The sequence below is a fragment of the Lithobates pipiens genome, unplaced genomic scaffold, assembly GCF_037356315.1.
Source record: "Lithobates pipiens isolate NorthernLeopardFrog02 unplaced genomic scaffold, aLitPip1_a1.2 Scaffold_1, whole genome shotgun sequence".
NCBI classification, from domain to species: Eukaryota; Metazoa; Chordata; class Amphibia; order Anura; family Ranidae; genus Lithobates; species Lithobates pipiens.
Window position 1 is genome coordinate 25,309,731 of NW_027507685.1, and position 17,384 is coordinate 25,327,114.

The following is a 17,384-nucleotide window of genomic DNA, read 5'->3' on the forward strand; positions in this document are numbered from 1 at the left end:
AAATTGTGGTAAGCTGTGTACAAGTATTCATTTATAGTGTAGGAACACTTTTCCATGTCTACTAGGAAGATTTGTGATCACTTAGAAAAAATATTTAGACTCATGATGGCAAATTCTTCATCTCCAAACTTTAGAAATATATAAATTACTGTCTAGATTATTACCGACAAGGGGTTAAAGTCATTTTACTAAGTGATTAAAAACCTTATATGAAAATAAGGAAAGGTGCTCATACACCCTCTGATCCTTGACTGAACACTGATCTGATCTGACACAATCCTACATCTCTTCCTATTACACTCCAGATGAAAGAACTTTCTGATAGGTGTTCTATCTGATTCAATTCCCAATCTGTCCATTCCAACAGATACACTTCTACTAGTGAATACAGAAAGGAGATGGATGAAAGTTTTCACAATATACAGGTTTAATAATACAATTAAAAGATATATATCATGAAAGGGTGGAGGGCATTTTAGATTAGACCATTAACCCTTTACTCCCAAATCTCTATCCTTATAAAGGGCGGTACCTGTGAAATATGTTAATGTTTGACCAACCCTAAATATCTGCATCAGAGATGTAACACCACTTTGGTGGCTTACCTAAAAAATTATTTTATATCCACATAGGGCACTTAAATAATTAAAATAATGACTTACCTAAAAAGTAGTTTTAGATCCACATAGGGAACTTAAAGAATTAAGGTAATGACTTATCTAAAAAGTAATTTTATATCCACATAGGGCACTTAATGAATTAAAGTAACGACTTACCTAAAAAGTAATTCTATATTGACATAGCGAACTTAACGTATTAAGGTAATGACTTACCAAAAAAGTAATTTTATATCGACATAGCGAACTTAAAGAATTAAGGTAATGGCTTACCTAAAAAGTAATTTTATATCGACATAGGTCACCTAAAGAATTAAGGTAATGACTTACCTAAAAAGTAATTCTATATCCACATAAGAAACTTAAAGAATTAAGGTAATGGCTTACCTAAAAAGTAATTTTATATCCACATAGGTCACCTAAAGAATTAAGGTAATGACTTACCTAAAAAGTAATTCTATATCCACATAAGAAACTTAAAGAATTAAGGTAATGACTTACCTAAAAAGAAATTTTATATCCACATAGGTCACCTAAAGAATTAAGGTAATGACTTACCAAAAAAGTAATTTTATATCGACATAGTGAACTTAAAGAATTAAGGTAATGACTTACCTAAAAAGTAATTTTATATCCACATAAGGAACTTAAAGAATTAAGATAATGACTTAGCTAGAAAATCAAATGTATACCCACATAGGGCACTTAAATAATTAAGGCAATGGCTTAGCTAGAAAATTAAATGTATACCCGCACAGGGCACTTAAAGAATTAAGGTATTGGCTTACCTAAAAAATAAATCTATATCCACATAGGGAACTTAAAGAATTAAGGTATTGGCTTACCTAAAAAGTAATTCTATATCCACAAAGGGAACTTAAAGGATTAAGGTATTGGCTTACCTAAAAAGCAAATGTATATCCACATAGGGCACTTTAAGAATTATGTAAGGTGTGCAAATTCACACATTATTAAAGTTGATAAAGACTTCTACATTTGCATTAGGCTATTCTGGGTAGATTTACTATAGTAAAGTCAATATCCACAGCCACCTCTTAACATGTTTGGTACCCACCAGCATTCTGGAGCTTTTTGTTCCTGAGGACTGACAGAATAACCAAGACATTGCCCAGGATGTCCACCACGATGGTGAAGATCAGCACTACTGCCAGAGCAGTGGTCAGTCCAGGAGAAGGATGGTCCTCCCAGTCTTGATCTGTGCCAGCTGCTCCTGGTGTCCAGCAGTCAAGACAAGTCCTATTCATCTCCATCATCTCTGTGCGATGCAAAGGGGGCTTCCAGGAGCGGAGTGGGTCTCTTCATGGGGTGCTGTGCTCTTCATGAAGGAGTGGGCAGGTCTTCCAGACTGACTGAGGACAGGAGTTAGAGATGGACCTCTGTTGTTGGCAGAACACACGTTTGCTGGTGCCAATGCGCCACCCCCAGAAAGGCAGCGTGTTGATGAGCAGGAGGGAGGCAGGAATGGCTAGGTAGGGCTCCCCGCCTCGTTCTCTCCAATGCTTTGTCAATCAGGACTTCTCCATCCACAGTCCAGCTACTACAAGGCAGAGCGATCGCTGTCCCCCACCGTGCGCTATGCATGCTGCTGTGATTTCTATTGGTCGTGCTGTGCTCCATCCAGACAGACCTCTGACAGCTGTGCTTCCAGTGCTGAACTTCCCAGGGCTCTGCCGCCGAACTACAGACCCCCTCCTCTGCTTGTGCCAGGCTCGGTGGACGGACAGGGTGCACGCACAGCCGATCTGACACCAGCAACACAGGCTGATGATGATGATGACAGCTGAACGATGGCATTTCACAAGCATTTTCATGCTGGTTCCTCCAGAGCAGGGGGTAGGCAGCCTAAAGTCTCACCTTTACCAGCTAATAACCAGCTGGGAATCCAGCATAAATCACAGCCTCACATGTGTTACAGAACAGCTATAGGGCATCAACCGAAAATACCAGCCAGGCAGCTGTGTTTATTCAGGAGTACAGCCCCCTGGGCACAGCACATCAGCCTGGCACACTCAGCCTTCTCCTTTTTATTAATGGCACACCTGTGAATCGTTTCATTTCAGGTTAGGGACATAAAGTGAGGTTTCTGATCATGGAGAAGGAAATCACATTGTATATCTGTCATTGTGATTACATCTATTGATAATAAATCATTACTATGACCATTTGAGGATGTAGTGAAGGATCTTTATTAGTGGTAAGTTATGATCAAAGACCAAGCAACAAAGAATAATCATATATTGCCAAGTGTGCAAGCTGTTGGTGCTTTATCAATTCTGTATAATATAATAATAATTGTGTCATGGGTTGCAAATACTTTCAAGCATGATGGATATTAACATAGATGTGTACAGCCTGTTGCATTATGGTGTGCACCCCATAGCTCAAACATACATGCGTGTATGTGTGCAGATATATACAGTGGATATAAAAAGTCTGCACACCCCTGTTAAAATGTCAAGTTTCTGTGATGTAAAAAAAAGATAAATCATTTCAGAAGTGTTTCCACCTTTAACTACTTCAGCTCCCCTTTAACTACTTCACCCCCAGAAGGATTTGCCCCCTTCCTAACCAGGCCATTTTTTTGCGATACGGCAGTGCATAGCTTTAACTGTCAATTGCGCGGCCGTGCGACTGACAATAAATTGTTTCACTGACTATTGCACGGTCGTGCGACTGACAATTAACTGTTTAACTGACAATTGCACGGTTGTGCGACTGACAATTAACTGTTTAACTGGCAACTGCACGGTCGTGCGACTGACAATTAACTGTTTAAATGACAATTGCGCAGTCGTGCAACTGACAACTGTTTAACTGACAATTGCGCAGTCGTGCAACTGACAACTGTTTAACTGACAATTGCGCAGTTGTGTGACGCTGTACCCAAACAATATTGATGTCCTTTTTTTTCCCATAGATAGAGCTTTCTTTTAGTTGTATTTAATCACATCTGTGTTTTTTTTTTTATTTGTGCTATAAACAAAAAAAGCAAACATTTAAAAAAATATATATATTTTTTACTTTTTGCTATAATAAATATCCAAAAAAGTAAAAATAAAATAAAATTGTCTTCATCAGTTTAGGCCAATATGTATTCTTCTACATATTTTTGGTAAAAAAAATCGCAATAAGCATATATTGATTGGGCAAATTCAGAGAAAGTGACCTATCGCAACCTTGATATAACAATGGCATGCTTCTATCCCTAGTTAATTTGTAAAGAATTAGAGAATAGAAATGGGACTTTACATGAAACATGGAAGGGTATGGATAATATTTATTAAATACATTTAAATTTGATTTGATGTCACTAACCCCTGAGGGTGGTCCAGGATTTTTAAAGCATAGATAAAATAAAAAAATTGTACAGATGTAATCATAAAAGATTAATATATTTATAATAATAATAAATTGAATGTAAACAAATCAATGGACATGATTAATCCAAACCATGACTGGTGAGGAATGTGAAGTGGGAGGGGCTGGAGGAGACCCTATCTCTTGATTTCGGCATAGGTGTCACTGCTACGAGACATCACAAAGTTGGAGCCACAGTGAAGCCGGAGACACAGTGAGTAACATTATCTGTGATTATAGTTGCCATTAAAAGTCCCCACTACAGTTCTCAGATCAGCAGATGACCTTGATCAAGAGCACCTAAGCTGGCTGATCAGAACTCCCCCAGCATTGCCACTCATCCCATTCCCCCCACCCCCACCAAGGAGTAAGAGAAGGACAAAAAATAGGGAATACATGGAAGGTAGAGGAAAAGAGGGTGAGGAACAAAGAAAAAGGGAGAGAAAGAATAAAAGAAAGAACAAGAAAAACGGCTATAGAGAGGGATGGGGTGAAAAAAACAAGAAATTTAGGCTAGACACAGATTAAAGGGAAAGAAAGGAGAACAAAGAGAGAGAGTGGTACATCCTAAAATGTACCATAAGGGGTTTTAATACTGTATGAGTGGAAGGGACTCAGGGAGAGCTAAATGTCAATGGGTTAGGGGCGCAAATTACATGTCTTGCCTTGGGTGCTGACAATCCAGGCTACGAAAATAATTTTACTGTTAGGGGTCCCTACAGCTTGGAGAATTTTATCACAAGGGGTCACGGGACTAGAAAGGTTGAGAACCACTGGTCTAAGGGAATATCCCTAAGAGATCAAAATAGGTCTCTATAGGTGGAGAAAAAAATGTATCTAATGATGGTTATCAAGCAAATTAAAACTAAAGATAAATAAAGAGGACCCTTAGTTAGCATAATATTAATTATAGCTACATCTTTATTTATCTTTAGTTTTAGTTCAGCTCTCTCCCCTCCATCCATCCCAATCATATGATGGGGGCGGGGTTTGACCTCAGCGAATTGGCGTCATGTTCATCGGCGTCATGTTCAAGTAAGCCCCGCGAGTGGCGCCATTAGACACTGTGAGGAGGGAGATTGTTTTGTTTCTTTCTTTCATATACCGCAGCAGAGGTGGGCGGGCATCCACTGGGGTACAGAGTACCTCAGATGGAAGGTTCCCTCACCTCACATTTGCTGCCTAGACGTCGATACATGACGTTGGGGGGGACCCGCCCCCGCCCAGGACCGGGGGTACATCAGCTGGGATCGACTGGCAGTTTACTCCTCCGCTTTGTTTAACAAGGTAGGGATCACTTTGAGCATGCCATTGTTATATAAAGGTTGTGATAGGTCACTTTCTCAGAATTTTCCTAATATATATGGGTGGAAAACACCCGCTTTTCAGTGACCTTTCGCACATAATATATCAAAATTATCTTCATTATATATTTATTTATATTATTCCTTTATTCACAACCCTTAGTTAGCATAATATTAATTACAGTATCTCACAAAAATGAGTACACCCCTCATATTTTTGTAAATATTTTATCCTATCTTTTCATGTGACAACACTGAAGAAATTACACTTTGCTACAATGTAAAGTAGTGAGTGTACAGCTTGTATAACAGTGTAAATTTGCTGTCCCCTCAAAATAACTCAACACACAGCCATTAATGTCTAAACCGCTGGCAAAAAAAGTCAGTACACCCCTAAGTGAAAATGTAAAAATTGGGCCCATTAGCCCTTCCCCCCCCCCCCAATGTCATGTGATTCATTACTGTTACAAGGTCTCAGGTGTGAATGGGGAACAGGTGTGTTCAATTCGGTGATATTGCTCTCACTCTCTCATACTGGTCACTGGAAGTTCAACATGGCACCTCATGGCTAAGAACTCTGAGAATCTGAAAAATAGAATTGTTGCTCTACATAAAGATGGCCTAGGCTATAGGAAGATTGCCAAGACCCTGAAACTGAGCTGCAGAAAGGTGGTCAAGACCATACAGCGGTTTAACAGGACAGGGTCCACTCAGAACAGGCCTCGTCATGGTCGACTAAAGAAGTTGAGTGCACATGCTCAGCGTCATATCCAGAGGTTATCTTTGGGAAATAGACGTATAAGTGCTGCCAGCATTGCTGCAGAGGTTGAAGGGGTGGAAGGTCAGCCTGTCAGTGCTCAGACCATACGCCACACACTGCATAAAATTGGTCTGCATGGCTGTCTTCCCAGAAGGAAGCCTCTTTTAAATTTGATGCACAAGAAAGCCCGCAAACAGTTTGCTAAAGACAAGCAGAATAAGGACATGGATTACTGGAACCATGTCCTGTGATCTGATGAGACCAAGATAAACTTATTTGGTTCAGATGGTGTCAAGCGTGTGTGACAGAAACCAGGTGAGGAGTACAAAGACAAGTGTGTCTTGCCTACAGTCAAGCATGGTGGTGGGAGTGTCATGGTCTGGGGCTGCATGAGTGCTGCCAACACTTGGGAGATACAGTTCCTTGAGGGAACCATGAATGCCAACATGTACTATGACTGAAGCAGAGCATGATCCCCTCCCCTTGGAGACTGGGCTGCAGGACAGTATTCCAACATGATAACGACCCCAACATACCTCAAAGACGACCACTGCCTTACTAAAGAAGCTGAGGGTAAAGGTGATGGACTGGCCAAGCATGTCTTTAGACCTTAACCCTATCGAGCATATGTGGGGCATCTTCAAACAGAAGGTGGAGAAGCGCAAGGTCTCTAATATCCACCAGCTCCATGATGTCATCATGGAGGAATGGAGGAGTGGACAAGGTTTCCAGTGGCAACCTGTGAAGCTCTGGGGAACTTCACGCCCAAGAGGGTTAAGGCAGTGCTTGAAAATAATAGTGGCCACACAAAATATTGACACTTTGGCCCAATTTGGACATTTTCACTTAGGGGTGTGCTCACTTTTGTTGCCAGTGGTTTAGACATTAATGGCTGTGTGTTGAGTTATTTTGAGGGGGCAGCAAATTTAGACTGTTATACAAGCTGTACACTCACTACTTTACATTGTAGCAAAGTGACATTTCTTCAGTGTTGTCACATGAAAAGATATAATAAAATACTTACAAAAATGCGAGGGGTGTACTGTATATCTACATCTTTATCTTTAGTTTTAGTTTGCTCGATAACCATCATTAGATACATTTTTCCTCCACCTATAGAGACCTATTTTGATCTCTTATGCCACGTACACACGACAGGACTGTCTGGCAGAAGAGGTCAGACTAAATAATTTCATCTGATTTTCCGATCGTGTGTGGGCTTCAGTTGACCTTTTTCCTCAAAAAGTCTGATGGACCTAGAAATAGAACATGTTTTAAATCTTTCCGACGGAATCAATTCCTATCGGGAAAACCGTTCGTCTGTGTGCTAGTCCGGCAGACCAAATACGACACAAGAGCAGCTATTGGCTACTGGCTATTGAACTTCCTTTTCTGGTCCTGTTGTACGTCATTGCGTTCGAAACAAACAGACTTTGGTGTGATCATGTATAGGCAAGTCCGTTCGGTCGGAAGTCCATTGGAAACTCTGTCGGAAAGACCGTCAGTGTTTATTCTGACAGAAAGTCTGGTCGTGTGTACGCGGCATTAGGGATATTCCCTTAGACCATCTGATAGCCAGCCCAGCATATGGGCGGTGGGACTGGACACCCAGCAGTCTAATTTCCAGGGTAGCGATGCACTCAGCTCTCTCCCCTCCATCCAGCCCAATCATATGATGGTGGCGGGTTTTGACCTCAGCACATCAGCGTCATATTCAAACAAGCCCCGAAGCGGCACCATTAAACGCTGCAAGGCGGGAGCTTGTTTTGTTTTTTTCATGATATGCTGCAGCGGAGGTTGGCGGGCATCCACTGGGGTACAGAGTACCTCAGATGGAAGGTTCCCTCACCTCACATTTGCTGTCTAGACATTGATACATGACGTTGGTGGGGACCCGCCCAGGACCTGAGGTACTTCAGCTGGGACCGATTGGCAGTTTACTCCTCCACTTTGTTTCACAGGGAAGGGATCACTTCAAGCAGCACTCATCATCACATGGGTAATGGTAGACATATTCATGTCTTCACACATATTTACTGTACAGATACATATTCTTTTTTTTTTTTCATTATATGCCACAGCGGAGGTGGGCGGGCATCCACTGGGGCGCAAAATTCAGGGGATATATTTATGACATTTTTATTATTCTTTTTTTTTTACTACTAATGGGGGTAATTTGTGATTTTAAGTGGGACTGCAGCATTGCGGCAGACAGATCAGACACTTTTGAAACTTTTTTGGGACCATTGACATTTATACAGCATTCAGAGTTAAAAATAGCCACTGATTACTGTATAAATGTCACTGGCAGGGAAGGGGTTAACAAGGGGTGATCAAGGGGTTAAGCGTGTCCTGGGGAGGTGTGGGGGATGGGAGTAGAGAGAGATTGCTGTTCCTGATTACTAGGAACAGCAGATCTCTCTCTACTTCCCAGACAGAACAGGATCTGTCTGTTTACATTTACAGGTGGCGGCGGACATTATAGCTCTTAAAGAGGCCAACGTACATCTACGGCGATTCACCCAGAAGAGCCAACCTGCCGCAGTATAATGGCGACGGATGGTTGGCAAGCAGTCAATGTGACCTATAAATTATACAACTCAGGGGGGGAAGTAAAAATAAAAAAATAAAATAATACGGTTGCATAAGTGTGCACACCCTTAAACTAATACTTTGTTGAAGCACTTTTTTTATTTCTGGGTTTGAGTCTATCAGCATGTGCATCTTGACTTGGCAATATTTGCCCACTCTTTGCAAAAACACTCCAAATCTGTTAGATTGTGAGGGTAACTCTTATGCACAACCCTGTTCAGATCTGGGATCTGGCTGGGCCATTACAAAACTTTAATCTTCTTCTGGTGAAGCCATTCCTTTGTTGATTTGGATTTATGCTTTGGGTCATTGTCATGCTGAAAGATGAAGTTCCTCTTCATGTTCAGCTTTCTAGCAGAAGCCTGAAGCTTTTGTGCCAATATTGACTGGTATTTGGAACTGTTCATAATTCCCTCTACCTTGAATAAAGCCCCTGTTCCAGCTAAAGAAAAACAGCCTCAAAGCATGATGCCGCCGCCACCACCATGCTTCACTGTAGGCATGGTGTATTTCGGTGATGTGCATTGTTGTTTTTTGCGCCAAACATATCCTTTGGAATTTGTGGCCAAAAAGTTCAACCTTGGTTTTATCAGACCATAACACATTTTCCCACATACTTTTGGCAGAATTCATGTGTGTTTTTGAAAAATTTAGCCAGTCTTGGATGTTTTTCTTCGTAAGAAAAGGATTCCGTCTTGCCACTCTACCCCATAGTCCAGACATATGAAGAATACGGAAGATTGTTGTCACATGTACCACACAGTCAGTACTTGCCAGGTTCATTCATTCATGTTGCTGTAGGCCTCTTGGCAGCCTCCCTGACCATTTTTCTTCTCGTCTTTTCATCAATTTTGGAAGGACGTCTAGTTCTTGATAACGTCACTGTTGTGCCACATTTTCTGAACTTGATAATGACTGTCTTCGCTGTGTTCCATGGTATATCTAATGCCTTGGAAATTCTTTTGTACCCTTCTCCTATCTAATACTTTTTAACCATGAGATCCATCTGATGCTTTGTAAGCTCTCTGCAGACCATGGCTTTTGCTGTAAGATGGGGCAATATAGGTCACATTAAAGGAGGAAAAAGTTCTGAAATTATTTATGTTTGTCTCATTTGTTTACATCACAGAAACCTGAAGTTTTAACAGGGGTGAGTGGACTTTTTATATCCACTGTATATATATATATGGCATGCACATGCCACTTCAGCCCCAGAAAGATTTACCCCGTTAATGACCAGGCCATTTTTTGCGATACAGCTCTGCGTTGCTTTAACTGATAATTGCGCAGTCGTGTGACACTTTACACAGACAACATGTTTGTTCTTTTTTCCCTACAAATAGAGCTTTATTTTGGTGGTATTTGATCACCTCTGCAGTTTTAATTTTTTGCGCTATAAACAAAAAAGACTGACAATTTTGAAAAAACACAATATTTTTTACCTTCTGCTATAATACATATCCAAAAAAAATATAAAAAAAAAGAATTTCTTCATTAGTTTAGGCCAATATGTATTCTGCTACATATTTTTGGTAAAAAAAAAATCACAATAACCGTATATTGATTGGTTTGCACAAAAGTTATAGGGTCTAAAAAATAGGGGGTAGATTTATGGACTTTTATTTTTTTTTAAATGCGTTTACTGGTAATTGTGGCAATCTGTGATTTTTTTAGCAGGACTGCGACATTGCGGCAGACAAATCTGACCCTAAGCGACATTGGGGACCAATGTCATATTTCAGTGATCAATGCTTAAAAATGCACGGATCAATGAATAAATTACACTGGCAGGGAAGTGGTTAACACTAGGATGTGATCAAGGGGTTAACTGTGTTCCCTGGGTGTGTTGTAACTGTGTGGGGGCAGGGCTCATTTGGACAACACAGAGATCCACTGTTCCTGATCACTAGGAACAGCAGATCTCCATGTTGTCCCTTGTCAGAATGGGCATTCGCCTAGTTTACAACCTCGTTCTGCCTCTCTGTGCAGTGATCGCGGGTGGCTGGCAGAGCGTGCACGCCCACAGTATCTATTGCATGAAACAACGTACAGGTATGTTGTTGCATGAAATAGAGCCGGTCTGCGTTCTTAAAGTGGTTAAAACATGGACGGTGTCAGGGTATCAGTAGAGAAGTAGACAAGTCAGTAGGGCAGAGATTGGTGTCAGTCAGTAGAGCAGTGGACGAGTCAGTAGGGCAGAGATTGGTGTCAGTCAGTAGAGCAGTGGACGAGTCAGTAGGGCAGAGATTGGTGTCAGTCAGTAGAGCAGTGGACGAGTCAGTAGGGCAGAGATTGGTATCAGTCAGTAGAGCAGTGGATGAGGCAGTAGGGCAGAGATTGGTGTCAGTCAGTAGAGCAGTGGACGAGTCAGTAGGGCAGAGATTGGTGTCAGTCAGTAGAGCAGTGGACGAGTCAGTAGGGCAGAGATTGGTGTCAGTCAGTAGAGCAGTGGACGAGTCAGTAGAGCAGAGATTGGTGTCAGTCAGTAGAGCAGTGGATGGTGTCAGTAGGGCAGAGGATGGATCATATGTCCTCTCAAACGTCTCTTCTTCGGGGAGAATAAGTTTAGTGCTTTTAGTTGTTCCTCGTAATTTGGGTCCTCCAGTCCCCTTATTAATTTTGTTGCCTTTCTCTGGACTCTTTCCAGTTCCAGCACATCCCTCCTGATGATTGGTGACCAGAACTGAATGGAATACGATGTGGCCAAACCAGAGTTTTATAAAGTAGCAGAATATAGTTTCATCTCTGGAGTAAATCGTTGTCATGTCCTTACAAGAGAGTAGTGGAAATTTAGGATGCGGTGCCACCTTTTCTAAGCTTAGCATGAACTTTGGTGATTTGTGGTACAATAGAAAAGCTGAGTGACCAAAGTTTACATTCCAGACGTACACCACATTTTTCAGTCCAGTGGGGTCTTGGTATGGCCACTAAAGCTTTTGCGGAAGATACACCAGCCCTGACAGTTGCTGTGTAGATACTAGCTTAAACAATATTGTAGAAGTTTTGATTGAAGTCACTGAAGAAAAATATATTCATGTTGTAGAAAGTATCCTGATAGAAGAAAAAAGGAAACAAAAAAAGAAAGGTGAATAGAAAGTCAGTAAGGAAATAGCAATAGAGTGATTTTTTTTCACCAGAGTTGAGATAAAAGGCTTTGGACCTTCTAAGGCACGTCACAACACTTCTTTCCTTTTAGTTTGTTTTTTTCATAGACTAAAATTTGTAGGATCCATTTCCACTGGTCTCAGTTTGATAGAAGGAAGGTTGAGTGCACTTTGGCATATTTGCCCTAAGTGCCACAAGACCTTTTTCTGGCAATTCTTTACTTTCTCTGTCCTCTGCAAGACTCTTGATAGACCCATAGTACAAGTGTATTATATTGCAGCTGTTTCTGGAGCAGAGCAGGTGATTGGAGTAAGATCACCTATAGTCATTTGGGCCCAGACCCTACTGCTATTCTTATGTGTGCCTAATGTGTATCCATATTCATGAGTTCTTATAGCAGCTCTGTTGGTGTTCCATTGACTTCTCACCATAGCAATGTCACCACAAGGTAAAGACAGATGCTCTCCTATTACACACATATATATAAAGAACAAGTATCTGCTTTTTCTGCATGGTCAGCAGTGAGAGGACGTAACCTTTGTTCCTTGAAGAAAATGCTGCCTTGCATAGTGAGCACAAATATTGGTACACGCTGCTTCTCATTCTCCTCTGGTCAATGCATGGGGGAAAATTCCCAATCAATCAGGTTACTAAAGAAAGATTGTGAAACAGCAGAAAAGTACTGCAGAGATGTGTGGCTAAATAAAAGGAATTTGATCATTTTGCTATGACAAGCAATAAAGGAAAAAAATCAAGCCTCATTTAGTAAATCATAATTAGTGATCACAAATTATTTTGCTATACATAACTTTTGTATCCAGGCAGCCAGTGTTTGGACAAAAAATCATAACCAGATTTTACAGTTTGACTTGCTAATTACTAGTCAAAGGAGAAGTAGCATTGTTGCAAACTTGATGTAAAGTTGATGTTTAATTACATATTATAATGGGTTAATTATATATTTTTTCCTGCTGCCACGTAAAAAGACAATTAAAAAAAAAAAATGTCAAACACATGTGTACAAGGACAATCAGCATTTGGTTCACTCAGAAACCAAAATCAAAAGGTGTGACTGAATACTTCTCTGCTGTGGGAAAAGGCAAAGTGACTGGGTTAAGCACTGGGTTGCTAGACAGCCAAATGTGTGCTTCCTATGAGAACTTCTAGCTCCCATAACATTAAGCATGACCAGTGAAGGCAAGCATTATACATACGATCGGAAATTCGGCCAGAAAAAGACTGATGAGAGCTTTTGGTCGGAAAATGCGATCGTGTGTATGCTCCATTGGACTTTTGCTGGCCGAATTTCGGCCAGCAAAAGATTGAGAGCATGTTCTCAATTTTTCGGTTGGAAAAAGTTCCTATCTGAAAATGCCTTCGTGTGTATGCAATTCCGACGCGCAAAAACTCACGCATGATCAGATTCAACTACAAGATGGAAGCTATTGGCTACTGGGTCTTGAACTTCCCTTTTCTAGTCCCGTCATACGTGGTGTACGTCGCCGCGTTCTTGACGGTCGGAATTTGGTGTGACCGTGTGTAAGCAAGACAGCTTGAGCGAAATCCCATTGGAATTCCGTCTGGAAAACCATCAGAGCTTATTTCCGACCAAAATTCAGATCGTGTGTACGCGGCATTAGAGACTAGAATTGAGGAGGCAAGAGCTGTACACATTCTGATGTCAAGTATATGCCTTGTGTAGTAGAAAGTTTATCATACAACATACCCTCAAGGATGTTACATGGATGCAGTGGGGAATGGAAGCACCATGCATAAATCAAATAAATCCGCAAGAACTCTATTGGCTTACTTTGCTGCAGAGTGAGCAAAAAACTATCTTGCTAATTCTGCAGTAAAGAACCCACATTGTTTCACCAATCCTTAGCCTGCAGACAAACTAGTTGGAAGTATACAGGGCATTGACCCATACCTTTCACAATGACCAAGTGTTAGCCCCCGTACACACGGTCAGAGAATCCGTCGGAATGTGTCCTATCGGACCGCGTTGTCGGATATTCCGACTGTGTGTGGTCTGCATCGGACTGTTTCCGTCGGAATATCCGTCGGACCAAATTTTCCAACTTGTTGGAAATATTTTCCAACAAACTGGTCTGATAGGACATACTCCGATCATGTGTAGAGAATTCCGATTGGACAAAGTGCCACGCATGCTCAGATCAAATTCCTACATCAAAGCTATTGGCTACTAGCCTGAACGTAGTCCCATCGTAACGAAATTACGTCATCACGTTCTGAAAGATTGGATTTTTCGACAACTTTGTCCGACCGTGTGTATGCAACAGTTTCGGACACAATCCGATGGACAAAATCCGACGGATTTGGTTGGCAGAATGTCCGACCATGTGTACGGGGGCTTACTGTTCTGTGTTGAGAAGCATTCATCTATGGGCGAGACCCCTCCACATATGCCTTCATGAAGCCCCTTATTTTCTCATTGAGAGAGTACATAGTAAAGTGGTGATGCTGTTCTGCTGCAAGTGAGAACCTCTCAAGTGATAATCCCTCATTTACCTTAATTTTTTTTTTTTGATCATTTCAAATATTGTACAGTTTTAATTCAATGGATATCACATCTACACAATTCATATCAACAACTCTGATTCCAAATCTCTTTTTCTACAATCGAGAAATAAATCACAGTAAACCTGCATCATTAATTTCCTGGTTTTCTTTTGTTTCAGTGCTTGCTCTAAATAACACAAAATTTCTACAAGAGGCAGAGAGTACGTTTCTAACCAATGATAATGGCACAAAACAATGGAAGGAGCCACCATTTAATTAATATTTCTTTGGTTTTATTATCCAGCACCCATAGAAGAAGGACAATGTTTGAGATAAACTTCATTTGCTAAAAACTATCAGTGCATCAACCAACAAAATGCTGTTTCTAGCAATTACATTTTCAGATTGCATATTTATTACTGATATTTTTATGTCTTCCCTAGAGGATTCCTTTAATATATGAAATATGGATAGAATTATTATTTTTTGTGCAAAATACCATATGTTAGCCTAGATTTTTGGAATTTCTAAACAGGCATGGGACCTGGGGTCGTACTGTTTATTGAAAGCACTCTGCTTGGTTTTTAAATTCATTGGTTCTCTTCCAACAATGTATTTTGCACACTTTATAAAATTTTAGGAAAAAATACAGTTGTATATTTTCATGTGTTGAATTAAAGTGATTCAAAAGGAAAACTTTTTTAAAAATAATAAACATGTTATAGTTAACTGCTCTGTGCAATGGCTTTGCACAAAGCAGCGCCGATTCTATTCTTTTTGGGTCGTTCACCGGCAGTCCTGGCTCCTCCCCACTACCGAGTGCCCCCAATAGCAAGTCTCTTGCAATGGATGCACTCAAGCAGACTCGCTCCCGTGTGTGTTTGTCTATTCATACACAGACAGTGTGTCCCCACTCTCACACTCTCTCATCATTGGCTCAATGGCTGTGATTGACTGCAGCAGGAGCCAATGGCTCCCGCTACTGTGTGAGCCAATGAAGAGGGAGAGACTTGGAAGAGTTGTGTACATTTCTGGATCAAGATGGGGCTCAGGTAAGTATAAGGGGGACTGAGGGGGAAACTGTACCCATAGAATGTATTAAGGTGGAAAAAAAACTTGAGCCTTTAGAACCACTTTAATTCTTATTAGTGCTGGAGGCCTTGTTGATTGATTGCTACCAAGTGTAGAGAAAGACATAGGGAACAGAACTGATTGAGAGCAAAAGTTAAAAAAATCTCAAAAAATTCATCTGTATTTCTTCAAACAATGCAGGAAAAAAATGGAGAGTGTAAATAAAACATTTAAACTTGTGCTTCTAAAAGAGTTGATGTCAACTTAGGGCAACACAAACAAACTTTCAAGTGTTTGTAAAACCAAAACTTTTTTGGAGTTATAAATACAGTATGGAAGGGCTATATACCCTTTCTGGTATATATTGCTGCCTGTTTCCCAACAAGGGATATTTACCCTCACTATTGATCCTGGTCACCATTGTCTGGTACAGAAGATGATCAGAAATCTAACATTTTTGCATTATCAGAGGAACAGGAAGTGAGGAAAACTCTTCCAATGGTTAAACCTGTTCTGGTGTGAATTGTGTAGAGGACAAATCCTACCACTTGAACCACGTGTCGACCACGCACTGTAGCTTTTCTACTACAGTGCAGGGCTGGCTGTGCAGAATCACATATATATGCATGATTCTGCTCTTCCGGGTAGGGAAAGTCACAGCACAAGCTCACCAGTGGGTGCCTGCCAATGAATGACTGCCGGCACCCACTAATCGGCGAGGACAAAGACAGTACAGAGCTCTGCCCTGTCAGCAGGGATGTGCTGGTTTTTGTTTCCTGGCAAAGCTTGGAATATTAAAACAGCACATCCCTTAGTTAAAGTATAGTACACATATAAACACTGGTGAGGCACACATTTAACTCTTTTATCACCCTAGATATTTAACCCCTTCCCGGCCAGTGTCATTAGTACAGTGACAGGTCATATTCTTAGCACTGATCACAGTATTAGTGTCACTGGTTCCCACAAAGTGTCAAAAGTCTTATTTTGTATTAGATTGTCCGCTGCAATATGGCATTCGCTATAAGTTGCTGATCGCCTCCATTAATAGTATAAAAATAAATTACAGTATGTATACCATACTTTGTAGACACTATAACTTTTGTGAAAAACCAACCACTTATTGGGATTTTTATACTTTTATATTTTTCATACTTTGTAGACACTATAACTTTTGTGCAAACCAACCACTTATTGGGATTTTTTTTTACAAAAACATGCAGCAGAATTCATATTGCCCTAAATTTATAAAGATTTTTTTTTTCATTGGATATGTTATATAGCAGAAAGTAAAAAAAAAAAAAATGTTTTTAAATTATCTATCTTTTTTGTTTATATTGCAAAAAAATAAAGAACACAGTGGTGATCAAATACCACCAAAAGAAAGTTCTATTTGTGGGGAAAAAATTATATAAATTTAATTTATGTGCAGAACTCCATGACCACGCAATTGTGCCATATAACAAAAAATGGCCTGGTCATGAAGGGGGTAAATCCTTAGGAGGTCAAGTAGTTAAAGAGATATTCTTGCTGTGTCTCTAGTCAGACAGGCTAAAACAATTTGACAGGGTATTACCAATTAAACAAAAAACTTTTTGGCTTTACATATGCAATAATGGCCCTTGGCCTTTATGCAATATATATTAATAATTACATGATGTATGAACCCAGGAACATAAATGAAATTAAAAAAAATTATTTGGATTTCATGTTTTTTTTTTTTTACTTTGCACTAGGGATATATTATTTTTGTTTTATTAAATATAAATGTAAGCTAAGATATTTTATATAACTATATTTTAAATGCTGACAACAAGTGTCAAAGGATTTTACATTCTGTATAGTCAATCTTATGATTTACTAAGGTAGGCTACAAAATAAGGCAAGTGACACATTTTTTTTACTGGTTTAGTAATGCGGCTACCTATGTTGCCTATCGCCTTCTGTACACTTGCCACCCATTCAGCATCATCATCTTTGTCCAATTAGCATATAGGCAGTAAAGAAGAACCACAAAGCAATGGAGCGATCCTC

The 17,384-nt window shown here is 40.2% G+C and overlaps 1 protein-coding gene across 1 annotated transcript in view; it reads right to left on the minus strand.

Moving 5' to 3' along the window:
- GPR50 (G protein-coupled receptor 50) overlaps positions 1-2,627 on the minus strand; it is a 237,913-nt gene extending 235,286 nt beyond the window's left edge. Inside the window, exon 1 of the mRNA XM_077485522.1 lies at positions 1,693-2,627. Within this exon, the coding sequence (XP_077341648.1) occupies positions 1,693-1,891 (199 nt within the window). The 5' untranslated portion in view covers positions 1,892-2,627. The remainder of the gene's footprint in view (positions 1-1,692) is intronic.
- Between the last annotated feature and the right edge of the window lie 14,757 nt (positions 2,628-17,384).